We start from the raw sequence: 18720 nt of genomic DNA, 5'->3' as shown, positions 1-18720 counted from the left end.
ATTGTTCTAATAATCTGAAAGTACTCAAATCACTAATACAAAATCTTTTGATTAGAAATAGTAAGTAACTCTCTAAGAATCTTCATAATAAACCATGGTTAAGAGCACAGGTCACAAGAGGCGTTGTAACTTGTCATCCATGTTTCAGTACATTAATAATTAGGTCAGTATAATTTTAAAAAATTCTGGCCAGCAGATCCTCTTTAATTGTTAAGTGTAATCAGTGTTTGAGGTAGGGCTGGAGAGCAGAGCATTCTGGTTCTTTTCTCAAAATTTAAGTTCATTTCAGAGTACTCTGTCTAGCCTCTTTTCTCTCCATATGTCTCCTTCCTTGCCCTCTCTTCCAAGTTGTGTTGTGAAGTCTGTAAGAAAAGGAAATCATCCCAGATCCTTTCACCTCTAGCCCCCAAGCCCTACCTGGAAGTGTGGTGAATAAGATATTTTAAATCATGACATTTATAAGTATTAATTATGAAGTCTCATAAGCCATTAAACTGATGTTACTTAGAATGCTAGTAAGTATACAGAAAAGGCATTTATTGAGAATCTACCACGAATGCTGGACTAAGTATACAGACATGGTCCCTGACGTAGAAGATTTTATAATGACAAGGATAGGTTAGGGTAAGGAGGTACACATTAAGGAGAGTGGAATACCGTGCAGAAGTGTCTGTAAGATAGTACACAATGTGGGGAGTATACTGTTATGATAAGGACATGTATGCACATCCTGTTAGGCTTAGAGACCTTAAAGCCAACAGAAAATTTTTCTAAGTATACTTTCATGGCTGCTTACATCATCATGTATCAGAAGTTTTCAAGTTTAGTTATGGATGAAAAGTTCAGAGTCTGTTTTTTCCATTTACTTAAGATATTCAAGGTTATAGTCATTAAGGTTGTATCTCAGAGAGACACTTAAGGTTCAAATAATTGTTACATCCCTTTTAGTGGTGGAAGTTCCTGACATGATACACATTGTTGGGGGGGAAAATGCAAGCAAATATACATGAGTATACATACATTCATTATTTCCTTTGTATGATTGTAGACTTAGCATAACAGAAGCTAATCACAAGTTTGTGACACAATTTCTGATTCCTGGAAGCAGGAAAAAAAAAAAACCAGACAAGTTAATCAAGCAGACCTGGGTTCAAGCCCTCCTCTGGAACTCATTAATAGTATGACCATATCAAGTTCTATCCTCTAAATCTGAGCGGCAGCATCTTTAAAATTAAGATACTGCCACTTAGCTCAATTAAATAGGAACTACTATTACTTCATACATATTAACACTTATTGGATACTTAGCATAGTGCAAATACTATGCCACATGTCACATTTAATCCTCTAAAGTATCATTTTATGGCTGAAGAAGCTCAGAAAGAGGAGTTATATGAAACTTGTTCAGGGTCACATGTCTACTAATAGGCAAGAGATAGAGAGGATTCTTACCTATGTTCAAAGTTCATGCTCTTAAGGAATACTATGGTCAGAGTACCTGACCCAAAAGAGATATTAAATAAAAAAGGTTAAAACCTCTACTAAATATTAAATATTTCAACAACTACTATGTGCAAAGAGCTAAGTAGCACTTGGTTAAGAGGCTTTTAAAAATATTTGAACACTGCATAAAAAGTGCTTCTGAGTGCTCATAAATTAACATTAAAAGCATAATAATATGAGTAAGACCTCTTCTGTGCAAAATATGGAACCTAAAAGAAAGCTGTAACTTGTGGACTAAAAATGTCTCTTCCCACATCAGTAAACAAAGGATGTTGTGGCCTCAAGCCATTAGCCACTATAGAAGTGCCCAACTGTGCACCCTGAGGGGATTCAGGATGGAGAAAAACAGGATACTGGCCCTAGATAGTTAAGATGCATTTCCAAGGAATGATTTCAATAAGCCCAGACTCTTGCATCTTCCTATACACAGAAAAGTGCTAAATTCATTAACCTGAAGTGTATTTTTCTTTAATTAACAGTAATTTTTTGATGTTCTGACTACCTTGCAACTATTTGTTGCAAAAACTCCTATATATCCTGGCTTTTCCTGAGCCTTACATGAGAGCACAACCCTGGATTGTAGGCCTCTTGAGACCTGAGCAAAGGGCCCAGCTAAGCCATGCAGACCTCTGACTTACAGAAAGTGGTAAGGTAATATTTTAAGGAGCTACATTTATGATCATTTTTAATGCAGCATTAGAAAACTAGTGCATCCAGTAAAACTGTCATTCAAAAATAAAGATTAAATGACATTCTCAGATGAACAAAGACTGTAAGAATTCATAGCAAGTACATCTACCTTACAAGAAATACTAAAGAAAGCCCTTCAGGCTGAAAAGAAATGGCATCAGACATTAACTGGGATCCACATGAAGAAATAAAGAGCAGCAATAAAGGTAATTACTTATGTAAATATGTAAGATAGTATAAATTTTTCTCTCTTAGCTGATTAAAAAGATAACTGCATAAAACAGAAAACTATGATATTGCCTTTATAGCATATAAAGCTGTGATAAACATGACAATAATAGCAAAAAGGAAGAGGGACTATACTGGAGCAAAGTTTCTATTTCACTAGAATTAAGTTAGTATTAATCTGAAGTACACTGAAAAGCTGAGGCATATTGTGACTCCTAGATCAAACATTAATAATAATTTTTAGAAGAAGTTAAAAGGGGAGGAGGGTGTAGCTCAGTGACAGAGTGCGTGCTTGGCACGCACAAGGTCCTGGGTTCAATCCCCAGTACCTCCATTAAAAACAAACAAATAAATAAATAAACCTAATTACCTCCTCCACACACACACACAAAAAGGTAAAAAGGTCTCAAGAATTTAAATGGTACAACAGAAAATATCTATTTAACACAAAAGGAATAAAGGAGACATAGAGAAAAATAAGAGACGTACAGAAAACAAGTACTAAAATGGCAGAAATAAACCCATCATACCAATAATTTCATTAAACATAAATGATTAAGGGAGAAAATATTTGTAAATGAAATGACCAATAAGGGGTTAATATCCAAAATATATAAACAGCTTGCAACTCAACAACAAAAAACAAACAACCCAATTAAAAAATGGGCAGAAAGTGGAATAGGCATTTTTCCAAAGACATGCAGATGGCCAATAGGCACAGGAAAAGATGCTCAATGTCGTTAATCATCAGAGTAATGCAAATTAAAGCCAGAGTGAGGTATCACTTCTATACCTGTCAGAATGGCTATCCTGAAAGAGACCATAAATAACTAATGTTGGTGAGGATGTGGAGAAAAGGGAACCCTTGTACATTGTTGGTGGGAATGTTAAATTGGTGCAGCCACTATGGAAAACAGTATGGAGGTTTCTCAAAAAACTAAAAATATAAGTACCATAAGACCTAGCAATTTCACCGCTAGGTATATATCTGAAAAAAAAAATTAATTAGAAAAGATATGTGCACCTCAAAGTTCACAGTAGCATTATTTACAATTGCCAAGATATGGAAAGCAACCTAAGTGTCCATCAACAGATGAATGGATACACACACACACACACACACACACACACACACACACACACACACACACACTGGACTACTACTCAGCCATAAAAAAGAGCAAAATTTTGCCATTTGCAACAACATGGATGGACTTGGAGGCTATTATGCTAAGTGAAATAAGTCAGACAGAGAAAGATGAAGACTATGATACCACTTATATGTGGAATACAAAAAATTAAAAGAAACTAATGAACAAAAAAGAAACAGATTCATAGATACAGAGAACAAAGTACTGGTTAGCAGTGGGGAAAGGAAGAGGGGAGGGGCAAAACAGGGGTGGGGATTAAGAGTTGGAAACTACTATGTATAAACTAAGCTACAAGGATATATTACATAATACAGGGAACACAGCCAATATTTTATAACTATAAATGGAATATAACCTTTAAACATTGTGAATCACTATGTGGTACACCTGACACTTATATAATAATACTGTACATTAACTATACCTCAATTTTTAAAAATTGTAAAAAAAAAAAAAAGAACAAAACAAAACATAAATGAATTAAATACTCCAATCAAAAGGCAGAGAATGTCAGACTGAATAAAAAACTTATATCCTATCAGAGACATACTTAAGATTCAAAAACAAAAAATAGATTAAGAGTAGAAAGATGGGAAATGATACAGCTTAAAATAACCCTAAGAAAGCTGCAGTGGCTATATTAGTATCAGATAAAATAGACTTTAAGACAAAGAGTAAGGACTGAGATTCTTAGCAAAAGGTCTTGAAGAACTGCTTTGGTAACTTGGAGGCCCCCTTCTGCCATTATTTGTTTCCATGTTTTTTATTATGGTAATAATACATTTATTATTTGTTCTGCTGTAACCTCCCTTTCCCCCACAACACATATAATACTCAAATCTGTCTCCAGTTCTTTTCTACCATCCTTGGGTAAGGAAAGACTATCTCAGACTTTTAGATCAACTGGAAAAGAAGTCTAGTTTCCTTGACAGGAAAACTTAAGCAATATGATAGAAGTATCAGTGAAACCCCAAAAAGAAAACGAGATACAGGTCAGGTCTTCTGTTAGTGGGGTAGGAGTAGGGAGCCCTATACAGGGACTGACGGAGAGTGGGAGAAAATGTAATGTCAGGGCAAGTGTAGGAATCAACAATAGTAAATAACAGCAACTATGAATTAAAAGAACAAAATTCCTCTGTAGATTCTGGCATAGAATATAGAATTTCTAGCAATGCAGACATCAAAAAACTGCCAAGATATCTGTGAACCCACATGATGCTCAATTTCCTAATGTAATAAGATGATCCTATCAAGAAAATAAGGCTCTAACCTTTGGTTGGTTAGATTAAGAAATTTTCTCAGGAGGAGGGTAGAGCTCAAGTGGTAGAGCGCATGCTTATTAGCATATACAAGATCATGGGTTCAATCCCCAGTACCTTCTCTAAAAATAAATAAATAAGTAAACTACCTACCTCCTGCCCCCCCAAAATTTAAAAAATAATAAAATAAATTTAAAAAAAAGAAAATTTCCCTATCTTAGTAAAGAATGGAATGTGAAGTAAGAGTATACCTCGGGTTTGCCACAGTGGGTAACAGTGAGCAGTGAGTGACCACTGATCAAAAACACAGTGAGACAGGGCAAAAAGGATTAAAAAAAAAAAAAAAAAGAAAGAAAGAAAAAAACAAAAACTCTCACGAGAAAAAGTCCTGTGTGCACTGGTTTCTTCATATATGAGGCACCCTGAATATTCCAGGCCAATTATCACTTAAAATCAACTTTAAAAAAAGTCACACAAGTCAACCTCAAATCCAAGGAAACTGCACAGATATCTGGTAGTTGAGTCTAAAACTTTACTTTAAATAGCCCCATATGGCTAATGGCTACTGTATTAGAGCAGTTTTAGACAAAGGCAAATCAAAAGTCCTAGAGAAAAGCAGACCAAAGAACACATTCCTTCTAAATAATCCATGAAACTATATTCATAAGTGACAGTCTACTTCAACCTATCAAGCTTTTCTTAACTTTATGAAAGTTTGATCAGATTCTATATAATTACAACCCTACACTGCTCCTTTAGTTCTGATGTTCTTGAGCTTTCTTCATAAAGAAGCTCTGGGTGCCATACATATTTTTTAAATGCTTCACAACCTTTTCTCAAGTTGGATTTTTAAAATCTATTCTGTCACAAATGGATGTGGCGTTTTAAAAAGAAGACTGTTTTTGCTTGTTTTAAACGAATGCCTGAAGTTAGGGTGCAGGTTTCTTCTCAAAAGAGAAACAAAAAAATTATGTGACATCAGATGAAATTATGTAGTTATACACTGACTGCGTAAATACTTAAATATATTTTAGACTTGGAGACCTAGAATCACAAGTTGCAAAAGTCAAAGTACTTTTTTCCTAATGTGTGCAGTGAATGGAAGATACTATTGCTTTAAGAATTTGCTCAGACTTATGGAGGGTCAAAGGCCTAACAATAAATGGTATCTTTCCTAAGTTAAATTTTAATCAACAACCAATAACCTAAAATATCCATCAACTAGAACTCATAATTTTGCACTTATATAGTCTCAGAAGTTAGCCCTCTCTCATACAAAGGTACTAAAAAATACACTGGTCATTTAGCATTGTTAATCTTGACCTATACTTGGATAGCCAAAGTGAAAGTCTTTTAGTAATTTTCTCCGTAGCTTGGAAAATAAACCTCTAAGGCTTAAGTAGCACACTCAACTTTTTCCATGAAAAAAAAAATTTTTCTATGCCTTTGGTAAAACATCTTGGCATACTAGAAGGCAAGGAATAATGAGAGCTGATGGTGCTAGATTTTAATGGGGAGGAAGAAAGATAAGGCTGTGTGGCCTAAGACCAAGGCTCAAAGTCAGGCTAAGCCCCAGTCCTTACCAACTGTTTCTCTTGTAGTTAAGTCTAGAGTCTCTCCTGTTGGAAATAATCTTTAGGACAAAGGCAAGTCATTCTTACTAGTTTCCTATTGCTGCTATAACAAATTACCACAAACTTAGTAGCTTAAAGCAACACAAATTTATTATCTTATAGAAGTCCGAAATGAGTCTTGCTGAGCTAAATCAAGATGTCACCAGGGCTGTATTCCTTCTGCAGGATCTAGGGGAGAATTCATTTCCTTATCTTACCTAGCTTCCAGAGGTTGCCTGCATTCTCTGGCTCACGGTCCTATTTTCCATCTTCAAAGTCAGCAATCAGATCACTACAACCTCTGCTTCCATTGTCACATCTTCTATGACTGACTCTTCTGCCTGTTCCACTTATAAGGACCCTTGTGATGATACTGGACTTACCCAGATAATCCAGGACAACCTCTCCATCTCAACAGCCTTAATTTAATCACATCTGCAAAGGTATTATATGTAAGGTAACATATTCACAGGCTCTAGGTATTAGGAAGTAGAAATCTTTGGGGAGTTACTATTCTGCCTACCACAGTCACCCAAGCCACAGGTGCCACTACCAAATACGGCATTTGGAGATTCCTAACAAGTAATGTGTGATATAGATAAACGTTCCACAAATTGTCTGAAGGTCCTTTCATCTGAGAGGCGGAGTCTGTTTTCCTACCCGTTGAATCTAGACTGGTCTTATGACTTGCTTTCACCAACATAATGTGGTAGAAGTGAAAAACAAGTTTCAGAGCCGAAAACTCAAGAGGTCTTACAACTTCCATCTTCATTCTTTTTGAATGCTATTCTAAAATTGTCACATAAGGAAGCCAGACAAGCCTACTGGAGAATGAGAGGCCATGTGGATGAGAATGAGACACCCCAGGGGATAGCCAGACAGGCCAGCTCTCAAGCTGAAAGCAGCTACATAAATGAGCACAGGCAAAAGCCAGCAGAGAAACCAGCCAGCCAGCCCACAGGACAGTAGGAACAAATCACTGCTTTATATCTTTGTATTTTGTGATGGTTTGTTATGCATAGCTAACTGACACAATATTGGTTAGTGAGAAAACTAGCCTATACAATATATACAATTTGGATGAGCTTTTGGCAGGTCATTAGGAAGGTCACTAGGATTAAATTTGGGAGAACAGCAGGTAGAATTGGCTATATCACAAAGCATGATCACGCTGAAACAGGAAATGACTGTTGTTAAGTAAGAATGATCTTGGTGTATTTCTATGATCTGTTCTAACTGGAAATAGGAGCCATTACAGTTTCTAAGAAGAGGCAGTCAGATAACTAAAACTATATCAAACAAAACACAAAAGAAAGTACCCATGATACCACCCAAGGCACAGCGACTGCCCAAGAGACGGTTAAAACAAACCAAACTATAAATAAAGAGGTAGAGAAAGATGTCTGAGCCAGATAGTAAAAAGGGGTCCCAGGGCATAAAGTGGTCAGAATCCAGTATTATACTGTGTGACTTTGGCAGGTCAGTGACAACATTACCTGTTGGCAGTGAAGGACAGAAAAAGACAGCTACTCTCTCTGCTTAGAACACTACTGGCCCATTCTGCCCTTACACTCCTGGTCCCTCATGCAGGCTTGGGGTCCCACTGCACACTATGACTATTTTCACGAAGTACTACTATCAAATTGAACTCAATTCAATTAAATTGAATTAAATTGAACTGGCCTATCTCCCTACTTCCAGTCTGTAAGCTTCATGCCTTTAAGGGCAAGGCATATGTTACTCTCATCTCCTAGCCAAGCATCTAGCACAGTGTCTGGCATATAGTAGCAGTTCATAAATGTTCATTTATAGGACAGTTTTAGGAGAAATTGATCAGAGAAAACATCTAATCCTGTTTCAGGTTAGGGTGAACTTGCTGTATTGTCATATTAAACTTAGCATTCCAAGTGGTCAAAACAATTGGCCCACAGGAGCTACTCAAATGTTAAGTTAAATCTAAAAGAAATTTAGTTAGAGAAGAATTGATTATACTCTTGAGAGAACAAAACTGGGCAAATACACAGATTATAGGTAAGTATCACATCCTAATATCTAAGTGAAAAGCTCTACAGTTTATTTCAACTTAAGTATATCAACATCATCTACCCTTTTAAACTAAGAATTCTATCAACTTACTATATTGTGCCACTTTGAGAGCTAACATCATAGTTTCTCAATATTCAACTCAACTCCCTCCCTACAACCCAGACATTAAATTTACCCAAGTCAATAGCTCAACCAATACCAATTTAATCATTTAATAACGGTATACTGACATATAATGTAGAGGGTTACCATGTAAGAACACAAAACATTAAATGATGATATGATAAAAAAAAAATCCTGAGCTGGAAAATACCTAAACCCTGATCTTGGTGAGAAATGACTACAGTTTTGTCAGGCATCATCTTCAGTTTTGCCACCGATTTATTGACTGGACCTAAACCACCACGAACAGGCTATTTTATCAGCACCAACTTTCTCTCTTTAAATAGTTATTGAAAGGAGTTTATAAAAGACTTAAAGTGAGAAAATTAGTTCTCTAAACTGAAAATTCTTGTGGTTGAACTTAATATGAATAATAGATATAATCTAATAACTCACAAGGTTAGATTTTTGTCTTTGTAAAAACTGGACCTTTAGAAAAAAAAGAATGATGTCTAATATTTCATTCAGCACCTAGGAACAGGGCTATGCTTTTAAGAGTCTATTGGCATGTGATGAATGTCTAAGGAAAAAAACCTAACTGGCAATTTTATATTTAACTATCATTTCCTCCATCATTTACTATCAGCATCCTAAGCTGAATGTTTTTTCATAGTCCTGTATTTTGAAAATAAGATTCTCCAAGTGCTTCTGATTTCCATTACCTCAGTGCTATGTAAAATTTAGACAAAGGAATGGCAAACCTTTTTCTCAAAGGGCAAGACAGTAAATATTTCAGGCTATCGCAAATAGTCAATTCTGCTCTTTCAGTGCATAAGTGGTCATAAATACTATGTAAACATTCATTGGCTAAATAGAGAAAAAAATATGTAAGCAAAACATAAACAGATGTGCTGAGTTCTAATAAAACCATAAAAACTGGGAAGCCCACAGCTTGCTAAGCCCTGCTCTCAAGCCATTAGTATCTTAAGAATGTTCTCATTTATATAGTACGGGGGCATCTTCGTGTGTAAATTTAAACAAAGATCTGGTGATACACAGACAAGTATGCCTAGCCAACAAGATTTTTACCTGCTTCTATTTCCACCTGATGACCCATAATGTCATGGCAAGAGAGGAGATACTGAGAACTAGACACGAGGGAAGCTTTGAGGGTCCTTTGTTCCTCTATATGGATTAGAATTTCCAAACTTAGTATAGAACAGAGATGCTCATCCCACAAGGACAGAAATGGAAAAAACAGAAAGCAAACAAGCTACAGGTGGCAGGTGTGGGAACAATTTTAGGGCAAGCAAACAGAGATGCTACATCATTGATAAAATCAAAGTCTAGAGAGCAAAGAATTAGAAAATGACCATTCTAATACTGTTAGACACAAGGTAACTTTGTAAAAATTATTTTAGGTCTTGTGATTCTCTAGTGAGAGACACTGAGCTCACTTATTTTGGTGGCTCAAACAATATACTCCATCTTTCAATGTCATCAACTAAAATACTGGTCCTCTAGCATATATGCCATGTCTTCATGCTTGCCTCCTTTCTCTACTCAAAAAAATTAATTCTCAGGAAGGGATCATAATTTATTCACATTTAAGAATGCCAAAACTAATGAGAACTCTGTTTTCTTTCTTACAAATCAAATGAACTTTCTCTAAACTTTGAAATTTCAGGCATCAGCAAAGGAAAGAATTAAGAGACATGATCAGAATGTTGCTAGGACCACACCCTAGAAGGGTTATCCCAATCACTTACTACTGTATCTGTTCCTCCTTGCTTCACATGGCTGTCCAGCTAGACTATATCTCCCAGCTTCTTTTGTAGCCAAATGTGGCAATGGGGCCACCCCCAAGGCTAGAATGTGGATGTGATATTAGGAGCTCATAGTCAAGTCACAATACCAGTCCTGGACTGCCCAAGACCATTTCATGTGAAAAAAATAAACTCCATTTTTGAGGTCTCCGTGAGAATAGTCCAAACGGTATCTTAATTGATACAAGCTTTTGGGTAAGCTACAGCGTATGTCACATTTTACTACCCTGTCCAATTTCCTAGTTTCTAAGTTAAATATTTCTTTAAAGAAGTATAACTTTGGCTGAAAGCTGTAAGTCATTTAACTAAAGAATCAGTAAACAGCAGTATCAAGATTATAGTATTGCTTTTCTTGGACTTTTCTTGGACATCTTATCTGATATTCAAAAAAATTACTGATTCTGCTACATGGAAGCAGCATAATATGGCACAAAGTATTTAAAATCAAAGTACATTCTGCTACATGGAAGCAGCATAATATGGCACAAAGTATTTAAAATCAAAGTACCTAAAAACAACAATTCAATCCTTTTTTTTGGTAAGCATTAATTATGAAGGTGAGGAGATGGAAAATCTCTCATGGAATCACAATAATAGCTAAAAATTAAAGTACTTGAAGACTTCCCACTTAAAAGGTGTAGAGTGGCAATATTAATAAAACACAAAGGTTTCTTTCTTAAATGGATATATATTTTGTCTTTTATAATTTCTGGCTTACTTTCATTATTATTACACAGGGATATAGACATGGGTGGTGCAAGACAGGGGCAAAAAGAGCTGGCTTGGCTGAATACAGTCAATGCCTTCACTTCTTCCCGAAAAGCTAAGCTGTTGGCATGTTTTCAGCTAGTATCTAAATTGTCTCCCCTCTAAAAATAGTTTTCATCTTTGGCAAATATCACTGGTTTTCCTCTCTCCTGTAAGGATCTGCTTTAAAAAAATTTTTTTTAATTTTGTTTTAGAATTTGCCTTTTTAAAATCCCATCAAGCTTACCAACCATTGCAGCTCCATTTATTTTTCTCATACTTCTCTGCTGCTGTCGTTTCTCAGAGACCTCTGAAAGCATGATGCCACCAGGGATAACCCTTGCTGCATATCTCAAGTGCCCTCACTGGGGTGCTTTTTAAACTACTTCCCAAATCCCACTCCAACCTAATTAAAACAGAATCTCAAGGGTTTCAAAAGCTGATCTGAATGTTCAGTGAGAGTGAAAGAAAAAGTATGGGCTCTGAAGGTCACGAAATCTAGATTCAAATCCGTTTTGCCATTTAATAGCTGTGACTTTGGGCAAGTTACTTAACCTTCCTAAATTTCACTTATTCCACTACTTGCCAAGAACAATGCCAGATGTTGTGTAAGGGTGATCATGACAGTCCTGTCCTCTAGGAGGTTACAGTAGAAGAAACAGGAACTAAAGGAAGCTGCAGACAGGCAAACAAACTTAATCCTAAAAGGGCTACAAGGACACACAGGAAGGAAATCCAGTCTACATTCCAGGGATCAGCAAAATCTCTCAAAAGGTAATAGTAAGGCTGAGTCCTGTAGGACAAGTGATGATAGTTAGATGAGGCTGCTAAAGGAAGAAAGACTGTTTTTATCAAAGGAGGAAGTGTGTGCAAAGGCCTGCATACAAGTAGTCCAGCAGGACTGAAATAAGAACAAGAGGGAGGGACAAAAGCTGAAGATCAACAGTGACCTCAGCTTCTTTTTTTTTTTTTTTTATTAAACTGTTTATTTTGAAATCATTGTCAATTCCCTTAGTTATCAGACATAAAAGAGACAGATCCTGTGTAACTTTTACCCAAATTCCCATAAATTTAACAGCTTGCAAAACTGTATCATAACGAGGATGTTGACATTGATGTAACACACCAAGGAACTTGCATGGGGGGGAAGGTTGTTTGTTTATCTCTGGACATTTTGTCACATCTGTAGGTTTTTGTATTTACCAACACAGTTAAGCTACAGAGCAATTTCATCATTACTATGATCCTTTATTTTGCTCTTTTATAATACATCCATTTCCCTCCTCCCCAAGCCCCTATCCTTAATCCCTGATAACTACTAATATGTTCTCTATTTCTAAAATTTTGCTATTTCAAAAATGCTATGTAAATGGGGTCATACAACACATATCCCTTTGGTACTGACTTTTTTGGGTAACATAACTGCCTTGATTTTCACTCAAGTTGTTACATGTGTCAATGATGTGTTCCCTTACATTTCTTTTTTTTTTTTTTAACATTTTTTATTGATTTATAATCATTTTACAATGTTGTGTCAAATTCCAGTGTTCAGCACAATTTTTCAGTCATACATGGACATATACACACTCATTGTCACATTTTTTTTCTAACAGTGACCTCAGCTTCTACATTTGCAAAACAAGAATATTACCTGCTCTGCTTGGTTACTTCGAAGATCAGATTATATATATAGCAAAGTACCTTGAACACACAGGTACTCATGTGATAAATGCCCTCATTTTTCAGCTTTAAGAAAAGCTGAAAAAAAGCTCACCTCTTATAAGCACCACTAGCCAATCAACAACACGCTTTTTCTTCAAGTCATATCATCACAGCACAGAATTTAACAGTAAGCTCTTTCCAGATGTTTATTTTTCCTGGGTGCATCTTACCTACTGTGGATTATTGAAGAGTCAACTCTTGGGTCTCAAGGGTGCCAACAATGACATTTCCTTCAAAAGGTTCGGACACTTGAGGATGCCCCAATACTAGGCTGTAGATAACAAAGGTTTTAATGCACTATTTTAAATTAAATGAACTGCAGCTGTGAAGCAGTTCTGACTCAGGACCAGAATACTTCAAATCTAGCCCTGGCTTGGACACCAGTTAGATAATTTACTTTGGGTGAGGGACAACTTTCTGTGCCTTGGTTCCCTTATCTGTCAAAATGAACAATACAGAACTGAGTCCCTAATAACAATATAACAGGGCTACTTTTTAATTGTGTCTCCCCTACCCCATCTTAAGGGATTGGTTAGGCAAGAACAGACTCTTCAAAGCTAACAACATGCCTTTCCTCGATAGAGATTCTGGAGGTCAGCGGTAGCTGGCAGCAAAGATGTTTATCAGACAACATATCATGGCCAACTGATATAGAGTCTGCAAATGTCCTTTGACTCCAAAATGCCTTGATTCTTTAAAATACTATTTTGACCCTTTAATAACACATTCTCATAAATCCTAAAAACAAGTCTAAAAATTAGTTTCTCAGTTTCCAATCAGGACACTAATGACTGTCAATTTAAAATTAGAGGACTCATCCAAAGAAGTATCACCAATATAGATTTAGAATGGTCAAGATGCTACTTTCACTATCTTTCTTGTCACAATGTTTATTAACAGACTTTACTACTCACCCTTATGTTTTAATATACCTCAACTACAAAAACCTACTTTTGGAGCTATGTGAGGTGATAAATGTTAACTAAACTTATTGTGGTAATCATTTTTATATATGTATATGGCAAATCATTACATTGTATATCTTAAATACAATTTTATATGTCAATTATATCTCCAACTGGAAAAAAAGTACTAGTACAGTTTTGGAAACATACTACCTTAAAATACGGGGTATTCTATATTTTTGGTCTTAAACATGAAATTTACCATGTTCTTAAATGGCATCACAACTTCAAATATGGAATCACACAAAATGTAACAAAAATGTAAAACATTAAAAAAAAACTACCTGGCAAATTGCCTTCCTTTTATACCACATTTGCCTCAGTGAAAGTATACTTGCATGCCAAGTAGGTTTCTTGATAAGAAAATCTAACCATTTTAGTAACTCAACTGCACATTAACACAGAAAATGCAGTTAGCTGATCAATGACTTTTAATTTGAAAGACAGGTGAATTTAGAAAGAGGTAACTGTTGAGTGCTCGTTATGTACCAGTCACTGTGCTAAAAAGATTTATGTGCATTGTGTCCTATGAGGTAGGTACAGTCATCCCTCCATATCTGCGGGTGATTTAATTCTAGGACACACACGCCTCCGTATCAAAATCTGCAGATGCTCAAGTCTCTTGTACTTTAAATGGTATAGTATTTGCATATAACCTACGCACATCCTCCCTTATACTTTAAATCTACCTAATATACAATGTAAATGTTATATGAATAGTTGCTGGTATGCAGAAAATTCAAGTTTTTGCTTTTTGGAACTTTCTGGGGAAGTGGAGCTTAGATTCTGTACCTTATTCTGCTAATAAATGATAAATCTTTTCTTTGAACTCAGAGCTCAAGAAAGATCCTTAACTTATTCCTGTTCAAAACAGTTGTCTCCAGGTACAATAGACCTCCAGGTTAAATTATACTTTCCAGAAGACTGAAGTTACATTATAGCACAAACTTCATAAACAGTGATGGAATTTCCCCTTCAGCCTTCTCTTTAATATGTCAAAATAAGCTTTCTAAAACCTTTAATCATTTATGGTGCTCTCTGCTATACCTATCCATTAGAACAATTTTAAAAAACATCAACACTGTACCAATTATTTTCAAAAGCCCAGATACTAATCAACTGATCCTAATAGTCTTAAACACTAACCTCAAACGAAAAGATAAATGGAGATTGGAAGAACTGCATTCTAAAGTGCCACCATCTATATAAAATTACTCTGTGAATTAGGGTAATTTCAATCATATCCTACAAAATGGGACATTTTCCTCAAGACTAGAATTAGAGCTTAAGGGCCCAAACTCTGGAACATAATATGGTTTGCTACATGTCAAATTCAACAGCAAAATGCAGGGAGTAGGGGCCTAGGGAGAGCAGGAACAGTTTAGAAAAGTAGTAATAAATAAAATGACAAAATGATTTACCTGTTCATCTCACTGGCCTTAATACAAGACTGTAAAGACTCTGAAAAATCACATGCTGCTAAAATAAATCCAAGTATCTTACTGTATGGTGTCCTGAGTTTTAAGTTAACATGTTAAATTATTAAGAGAAACCCCAATAGCATTTCATAAGCATTAGAAAACTCAATTACATTTTCTTAGAGGGCACATGCATTTACGACTTGCAGTCATGAACGCTTAACAAACTGGTTTATATAATTTAACAAACCAGCATAGGTTACACTTTGTTAATTCCATAACTCATTAATCACTCTTAAAAAGGATTATTTTCTTTAAAATACAAATGATCATACCATAAACCAAATTTAAGTCTCACATCAGCTACTTGGTAATAAAGAATCAGATGAATTTTTAAAAATAAGTTATCATACTAGAGTCTATTTAATATAACACACTCAGCAAGATAAATACAAAGTTATTAAATGGAGGAAGTGTAGGCAGGAGATTCCACTTCAGTTGTGTGACAGGAAGTGCTAGCTCTGGAAGTTTAGAAACAGGAATACCAAGTTTTGTTTTAGCACAAGAAATAAAGGAAAATGTGCTGGTGAATAAAAGAGGAAGTTTTTTTTACAGAACAGTCTGCCATATATTTAAGACAATCCAAAATCATTCCAAAAGTTAAAAAAAAAAAAAAGTGCCTCATTTTTTTATCAGGCTTACGTGATAATGTACTTTCCTAGGTACACTGGAGTCCCAGATTTACAGTTTCACTATAACAAGACCGCTTATGGTTCACATTTTATACACGTTGGGAGACAAAGGTGGCTTGTAACATTAGCCTGTTAGTTTCATATGTTAGTTTGATGATTAAGTTTTTAAGCAAAACTACACGGTAAGCAAATCATGTTTTAAAGTGTGTTAAGTTTCACAGCAGTGTGAATAAACTGAACACTACTGAACTGTACGGTTAAAAATAGTTAAGACGGTAAATTCTGTTGTATTTTACCACACCAAAAAAATGTGAAAGATAATGAGAAATTACTCCACTTAAATATTAACAGTAACTCGTTACGTAAAATTTGATTACTCTAAGGCCCAATTCTTACGCTTAATTTTTAAGAAAATAATTTGTTGTTGTTGTTGTCATTAACAGCTGGATTCGTTTTCTGTAATTTTCAAAGATACTTCCATACATGAGTAAATTCTTTAATCCTAGAAAGTGAAAGTGAAGCATTATTCTCAATTAGCATCTTTGAAATCATTTGAATTACTTACTGCCAACAAATACTAGTTATGAAATTATAAACGTGTTTCTACTTCAGCTGATTCCTTCACTCAGTGAAGTGCAAACCTCGAAATTAAGAGAGCAAGACCCCTAAATGAATAGGCTTTTCTTAAAACAGTTGTAGTTTTGGTTGTGAGGTAGGTAACACTCTCCACTCCTCAGCCTTAGCACGAGGGTGGCCAGAATACTGAGGTCAGTCATTTCCAATCAACGTTCTCGACTGGCTCAGCCCTCTCAAATTCCTCAGGCTTTTGTAAACTCCCATGAGGTTCTGTTCAGAAAAGCGTATAACATAGGTGAGTTTGGTAGCTCAGGAAGAGCCTGGAGCAATCAGCTTGGCTTGGCCCCCTCGGGTAGAAGTCTCCAGGAAAAGAAAACCGGTACGCCTTCAACTTTGAGGAACCCCCCTTTCCCAGTCACATCTAGCTCCCCTCCCGAAGAAGGGGTTGTGTTCTCGAAAGATCTACTCCTTCCCAACTCAAATGTCATTCCCAGATCAGCTGTTTGAGGGGCAAACGGCGCTCAACCCACGCCCTCTTTTTTTCGAGCACCTTCTTCAAGTGCCAGCACTGGATTCAGCTCACTGTGCAGCCCCTAGCCAAGCCTACAACGAAGAGGGATCCTGGCCCACGACCCCGCCGGTGGACAACACTGCCCCACCGGGTCAACCGGAGGCCGGGCCTGGGCGGCCGTGGCCGCTGGAGCGGATGCTCCAGGGTCGGCTCGGGGCACCAGGGACCACAGGAGGGATCTCTCTGTAGGGTGTAAGAACGGCCTCACCTTGACCCTGATTTCGTAGGTGGTGAAGCGGCCCCGGCCGACCCCCACCGTCTGCGGGTTGCTCACATCTATCTCGAGGAAGTTGCTGGGCGGCCCGTAGGCGTCATTCAGGTTCTGCGGCTTGGTGATCAGCCGCCGGGTGTCCGCCACGGTCTCCGCCATTTCGCTGCTGCAGCCGCCGCCGCCGCGGGCTCCCTCCGCCCCCTCCGCGTTCTGCCGCTGCTGCCCGCCACCGGGACACCGGGCTCGCGCGCAGCGGTCGTAAGGCGAACGAGCACGTAGGGCGGGCGTTCACCCCGCACGGGAAGCTCCTCCCCGCGCCCTTCTAGCTTCCGCTTCTTGTGCCCAGGAGAGGAAACAGATGACCCACCCGAACGCCGCGTCCGGGGCCAGGGAGACCCAGCGGAGGCCGCTGAGGGGAACTGCGGCCTAGGCGGCGACGAAGAAGCGCATTCACAGGACTTGTAGGCGCGAACAGGTTCCGGCCAGACTACAGTGCCCACAATGCACCGGGCGAGCGCGCCGCCGAGGGGCTGCGGCCAAGGTGTTGTGGGGCCCGGGGTGCGGGGGCAGGCGGTTCCTGTCTTTCCGTGTCCGCTTCGGCCTGGAGCGGTGGGAACGAGGCCGGAAACGGTCTTCGCGGCCTTGGGCACTGCGGGGACAGAAGTTAAATGGTTAGAAAGGAGAGATTGCCCACAGTCCGAACAAAACTGTCTTACTAACTTTATGCCAACCTGTCCACCGTATAACCGTGAACCACTGAAAATGCTTTTCTAAATAACCTGGAACAAATGCCTCAAATGATAATTTTGACACCAACTTGAGAGTTTCACTGTACACGTGTCTGGGTTGGTACGTTGAAGGTGTAAACTGGGAGAGGAATAAAAACAGCCTCACGAGATCATAGCCTACCGCAAACCTTTTGGGGAGACGGGTGGGCCCTCTAAAACAAAAGAACATTAATATATGGGCTGAAATCTGCCTTGAATTTCTGAATCTTGAATGATCTGCAAAATTTCGCCTTCAGTTCCCATAAAGTTCCAATAAGTTAAAATATATATATATCTCGCTACAGCTTTTGAAGTGAAACTCAGACAAGCCTTTATCAGAACTTTTTTTAGAAAGACAAAACAAGTAGATCATAGTTAAGTCTCCAACAAATGCAGACCTTGAGCATTGAGGTAGAAAGATGAATGTCTATCCTTGTCTGGAGAGTTATCTCACTAGATAGTCCCATATTTTCTGAGTTTTATTGTATGTTGAGTATCATGAACTCCATTCACTTTAAATCTGATCTGTCTAAGCTGAAAAATTATCTGGATCATTAGCAACCATTCCTAATAGCACTAAGAAGAGTTGGAATAAAAAGAAATTACTTTAACATGTAGATTATTTTCGAGAAA

At 37.5% G+C, this 18720-nt stretch overlaps 1 protein-coding gene across 1 annotated transcript in view; it reads right to left on the bottom strand.

The window, feature by feature from the left end:
* Positions 1 to 17800, bottom strand: part of SNX3 (sorting nexin 3) — a 37696-nt gene extending 19896 nt beyond the window's left edge. Inside the window, exon 1 of the mRNA XM_010989609.3 lies at positions 17318 to 17800. Within this exon, the coding sequence (XP_010987911.1) occupies positions 17318 to 17479 (162 nt within the window). The 5' untranslated portion in view covers positions 17480 to 17800. The remainder of the gene's footprint in view (positions 1 to 17317) is intronic.
* Between the last annotated feature and the right edge of the window lie 920 nt (positions 17801 to 18720).

The sequence above is a fragment of the Camelus dromedarius genome, chromosome 6 (assembly GCF_036321535.1).
Source record: "Camelus dromedarius isolate mCamDro1 chromosome 6, mCamDro1.pat, whole genome shotgun sequence".
NCBI lineage: Eukaryota > Metazoa > Chordata > Mammalia > Artiodactyla > Camelidae > Camelus > Camelus dromedarius.
The sequence above is the reverse complement of the archived record's forward strand: the minus strand, read 5'-3'. Positions and strand labels throughout refer to the sequence as shown.